Source organism: Apis dorsata, unplaced genomic scaffold (genome assembly GCF_000469605.1).
Source record: "Apis dorsata unplaced genomic scaffold, Apis dorsata 1.3 scaffold_1135, whole genome shotgun sequence".
Lineage (NCBI taxonomy): Eukaryota > Metazoa > Arthropoda > Insecta > Hymenoptera > Apidae > Apis > Apis dorsata.
Window position 1 is genome coordinate 73,666 of NW_006264233.1, and position 4,925 is coordinate 78,590.

A 4,925-nucleotide genomic window follows, 5' to 3' on the forward strand; every position below is an offset into this window, starting at 1 on the left:
TTAAATATTAATATAAATCAAGTGAAAATTTTTCAATTTACAATTTCGATTAACCAAATTGAAAAGTAGAAAGGAGCTTCAGATAAGATTTAGTAAATTATAATAATATATATTTTTATTTTTGTCTCTTTCCTGAAGACGTGTAGAATCTTATCTTCAGAAATAGAGACATTACTATGATAAATTTTGTATTCTGTAATGCTACAGAGCTCACTATAAAGCATTGATATAAAGATAGATTTTTCAAGGATGGAGGAAGTTTTTATACAAAACTATAATGTTTATTGACTATTACTGGACAAATTAATTAACAAATTTTTGTTTTATTTTGCATTTAAATTGCTTTTCCTGTGCAGCTTCATAAATTATGGAATAGTAAAGGCCACATATACATCATATATTGCTCAGAAATTTTTGGTTACACTTTCATGAATTTTGCAGTACTAAATAAACAAATTTTATACTTAATATTCACGTGGTAGATTTTGCAATACAATTACTATTAACAGATTGTCTAAGGAAAAGACTATGTTTAAGGATAAATCTAAACATATGTGAAGCATGTGCATATAATTAATGATTAAAGGCACCATAATACCTCAGTCACAAAGGGAGGTATATAGAGCAGAATTAGTACCATTTTATAACAAATGTATTTTACATTAATATAAGTTGCACATATGTATTCTTGTGAAGAAATTAGCATTACTGAAAAATATCAATGTTTTATTTAATTATGTTTCATTATTATTAACATCAATATTAAGAAAGAAATATAAAAATTCTATGCCAAGTGTTATTAAATGATAAATATGTTCATGAAATCTTTTTTTTATGATAAATGTGTGTGACATTGATTAATAGCTTTATATTTATATAATGTGTTCTTAATAATAACATGTATAAAATATAAAATTTTAATTTTTGCTAATAAAATGTGACATTATTATTATTAAAATTTATAATTAACTATACATTTTCAGAAAGTAATAATATTAAACTATATTTTTAAATAAAATATTTTTAAATCTTATAAAAATGTATAATTCAATATAATATTTAATTAAAAAATTATTACACATTATAGATAGTTATATGTGTATATATATATAAATTATACATTTATAGAAAAAAATGCACTTGGCATAGAGCAGTAATTTATTTCTTAAATACCAAAGTTTATAATTATATCAAAGTATAACATTGATTTATCAATTAAAGAATTCTATCAAATTAATTGCACCTGAAACTGTTTCAAATATTTTACATATACAAAAATTTTGTTATATATTATTTAAAAATTCAATATTTATAAAATTTACTTTTTATATAAATATTTTCAGTTTTATAGAATTAAAAATAAATAAAAAAATTTCTATATATATAAATTATTTTTTAAAGATGCAATGTTGTACTTTGATTTTAATATATTAATAATTTTTTATTATAAATAATTGACAAATGCTAGTCATAAATATTGAGTTTTAAGTTAGAGTTCAATATTGTTTATTAATAAATATCAATTTACTTCCAAATATTTGCATTTATTTTTTTATCTTTTTCAAAGATATAATCCAAACATAAATTTAATAAACAAAAAACTTTTAAAAATATGTAAGCTCTTTGTTATTTTAATAAAAGTTACAATAGTTATTAATTATAATAAAGTTACAATATTTAATAAAAGTTGCAATTTTATATTTTTTAACTTATGTTTTCTAGTCTAATATAATTTATCAAATATATGCGTGCAATGATTATTAGAGCAAAGGATGCATGATAATCAGAAATCTATTATAAATTTTTTAATTTTGTAAATATTTAAGATAATATAAAGTATGTTTTTCAATAAGTATAATAAAAAAATGAACGATTCATTGAAATAAATGTACTATATAAAAATTTTGAATTTGAATAATAGATATATTTATTTAATTTTATATTTTTAAATTCAAATTTTAGGAAAATATGCTAATTTTGGAAAATTTTAGGAAAATAAATATGCTAATTAAATTGTTATAAATAAGTTTTATAATTTGTAAAAATAATATTAATTTTATTATAAGTTTTAAATGTACAAATTTTATTATATTCTAAAACTATTATATATTTATTTAAAATATTATTCTTCTTTTTTGATAATATAGTAAAATGATTAAATAAAAAATTATTTTTTACTAAATATTTAATACTATTTTCATAATTTAAATAAAATGACTTTGCAATTTAAATTTTTCATACTTATGAGCACAAGAAAAAAAATTTTTTTTGTTACTTTTATTATAGTTAAGAGTATTCTAAATATAAACAAATACATATGTATTTGATTACCCATGTTTGTACTGTAATGTTAAAAATAAAATACATTTTTTAAGACTAATAAATTGAGTTATTAATTTTTTTTAATTAAATACACTTTATCACTGTTACATATGATTGTAAAACATTTTTTTAAGTATATATCACATTTCGATAAAATTTTAATTTAAAGACAATATATTTGCACTGAATCATATGACATTTTAATTATAATAACAATTTTGTTTTCAATTAACATTAAACACTAAACATTTTAATTTAAGGTGGAATACCAAGTGTTTTCCTAACTAATTTTTGAGCAATTCTTTCAAATTCTGAGCGATCTTCCCTCCACATTTTAGCAGCATCAACATTTGCACCACTTTCATCATTTGGCTCTGCTAACATACTTACCACACTTAACAATATTTTTTCTACACTTTGAACTGGACTCCATCTTTCTGCACTACTTTCATAACCCATGGGATCATCACCAGGTGCATGTAATATACTTATACATACTCTGCCATCTGCATAGACTAAAGAAATATGAATTCAAAATTTTTAAGACTCAAAATAAAATAAACATAAATTAATGTTTTAATAAAAAAAATCTTACTATTTGGATGAAACATCTCACAAGTAAATTGCATCTTTGGTGGACTTAATGGATAATCTGGTGGAAATATTAATTTTGCTGGAAAAACTCCACCTTCAAAACATGTTCCTTCTGGTCCACTATAAACAGATATTAAATTTTTAATTAAAATTAAGAAAAAATAAAAATATATATCAGATAGATATTTTATTATATATATAATATATATATAATATAAAAACAAATTATCATAAATAAAAAATTAATAATTAAAATTATATATTTTGTTAAAATACATACGTGATTAAGGCTTCCCATTCGAAGAAATTTTCTTCATTTATTGGACCAGCGATAATACCTTCAGGTGGATTTAAGGTTAACTCTATAAATTATATATTATTATTTAAAATTAAATAAAAAAATAATAAAAGAAACAATTTTACATAATATCTATAATAAAATATGAATTGCAATAAATTAAATTTAATTCTCACGTTTATATTCTGCCATTAATCGTCTTAATGCAGAACCCGCCATTGTTTTGATCATGGGGTTAATGATAAGAATTAAATGAAATGTCAAAAATGAACATTAGGTTAAAGTAACAAGACGAATCCTTGACGTATAGCTATTTATTTTACGAATTTAAAGAAAATTTTGCAAAATATTATATTGTGTTATGCTCAAATAATGTTAATGTAAAAATTCAAATGGCAACAGAAGAACAAAAATATTTATCAGATATTATTAAAAATACACATGCTACGTTGCGACAAGAAGCTCAGAATTGCGGTCCTGAGATTGCGTGGGAACGACATATTCGTCGTAAAGATATTTTACAGGTTTGATTTTAAATGTTATTTATTGATTAATAAAATAAAATAAAAATAATATTCATAAAAGACTGTAGAATTTCATGAATAAATATTTTAGAAATATGCTTCTTCTATGCAAAAATTGGCAACTACATATTGGATGGAAAATAACTTAAATACCAAAAATTCAACATATTCAAGAATAGAATGGATTAAAAATCAATGTGAAGAATATTTTTTAAATAGTGGAAGACAGAAATATGATTTAAGAGAAGAAAATATAAAACAGAAAATAGATAAATATTATATAAAATCTGAAATCGCTATAAATTATAATGTAAATAAAAATAAGAAGATACAAAAATATTTTGATAAAAATAATGAAAAATTAGTTGAAAAAATATCATTGTTAGATGTAGGCAGTTGTTATAATCCATTTGGGATTTTAGATATGTTTGATGTATTTGCAATAGATTTGAATGATATACCAGAGAAAGTTTTACATTGTGATTTTTTAAATGTTCAAATTGGACAAGAAACATTAATTTCTAATGATAAATATCAAGTTTTACAATTGTCTGAAAACACTTTTCAAGTAGTTGTATTTTCCTTATTTTTGGAATATTTACCCTGTCCAAAACAAAGATACATATGTTGTAAAAAAGCTTATGATTTATTGCAAACTGGTGGTATTCTTTTCATTATAAGTCCTGATTCAAAACATGTTGGTGCAAATGCTAAGATAATAAAATCATGGAGATATGTTTTGAGTAAGTTAGGATTTATGAGAATAAAATATGAAAAACTGCGACATATACATTGTCTAATATTTAGAAAGTGTATGTTTAAAGATGTTGCAACAAGATGGGCAACTTTGCAAAAATTACCCCAAAATGATGCTTTGTATTTAAATGACATCTCAATTTATATTCCTCAAGATTTACGAAATATATTTGATGAAATTAAAGAACAAGAAAAGGAAAAATATGATACGAATGAAATAATGAATATGTTCAATGAATTACCATTTCAATAAACGTAATAAGAATAAAAAATTAATTATATTATAATTATAATTTTTATAATATAGAACATAGAATTTTAAAAATCTATCACAATATAAAATAAATAATTATTTTTAAATTCAATTATTTTATTAATTATTTTATTAATTATTTTATTAATTGTATTCTTTCAAATTATATTTTAAAAGA

The 4,925-nt window shown here is 20.5% G+C and overlaps 2 protein-coding genes across 4 annotated transcripts; one reads left to right on the plus strand and one right to left on the minus strand.

Moving 5' to 3' along the window:
* Nucleotides 1–2,366: 2,366 nt before the first annotated feature.
* LOC102677411 (ubiquitin-conjugating enzyme E2 G2) lies at nucleotides 2,367–4,543 on the minus strand. 3 transcript variants are annotated; one of them, XM_006624820.2, is made up of 4 exons: nucleotides 4,341–4,543; nucleotides 3,197–3,278; nucleotides 2,918–3,036; nucleotides 2,367–2,837 (listed from the first exon to the last, which is right to left on the minus strand). In XM_006624820.2, the coding sequence occupies exons 1-4, from the start codon at nucleotides 4,360–4,362 to the stop codon at nucleotides 2,578–2,580; spliced, it is 483 nt and encodes a 160-aa protein (XP_006624883.1). In that variant the 5' UTR covers nucleotides 4,363–4,543; the 3' UTR covers nucleotides 2,367–2,577. The 3 variants fall into 3 exon arrangements, with proteins under 3 accessions (XP_006624883.1, XP_006624882.1, XP_031370585.1); XM_006624819.2 differs by lacking the exon at nucleotides 4,341–4,543 and adding an exon at nucleotides 3,391–3,654 and having other exon boundaries at nucleotides 2,381–2,837; XM_031514725.1 differs by lacking the exon at nucleotides 4,341–4,543 and adding an exon at nucleotides 3,340–3,480 and having other exon boundaries at nucleotides 2,381–2,837.
* LOC102677280 (S-adenosylmethionine sensor upstream of mTORC1) lies at nucleotides 3,366–4,854 on the plus strand. Its single transcript, XM_006624818.2, has 2 exons — nucleotides 3,366–3,738; nucleotides 3,830–4,854. Exons 1-2 carry the CDS (start codon nucleotides 3,607–3,609, stop codon nucleotides 4,745–4,747), a joined length of 1,050 nt encoding a protein of 349 aa, XP_006624881.1. The 5' UTR covers nucleotides 3,366–3,606; the 3' UTR covers nucleotides 4,748–4,854.
* The last annotated feature ends 71 nt before the right edge of the window (nucleotides 4,855–4,925 follow it).

Coding starts and splice junctions, on each gene's coding strand:
- LOC102677411 (XM_006624819.2), bottom strand. CDS start 3,445: ATGATCAAAACAATGGCGGGTTCTGCATTAAGACGATTAATGGCAGAA. Junction 3,037..3,196: donor GAATGGGAAGCCTTAATCAC/GTATGTATTTTA, acceptor ATCTGTTTATAG/TGGACCAGAAGGAACATGTT. Junction 2,838..2,917: donor TGAGATGTTTCATCCAAATA/GTAAGATTTTTT, acceptor ATATTTCTTTAG/TCTATGCAGATGGCAGAGTA.
- LOC102677280 (XM_006624818.2), top strand. CDS start 3,607: ATGGCAACAGAAGAACAAAAATATTTATCAGATATTATTAAAAATACA. Junction 3,739..3,829: donor GTCGTAAAGATATTTTACAG/GTTTGATTTTAA, acceptor TAAATATTTTAG/AAATATGCTTCTTCTATGCA.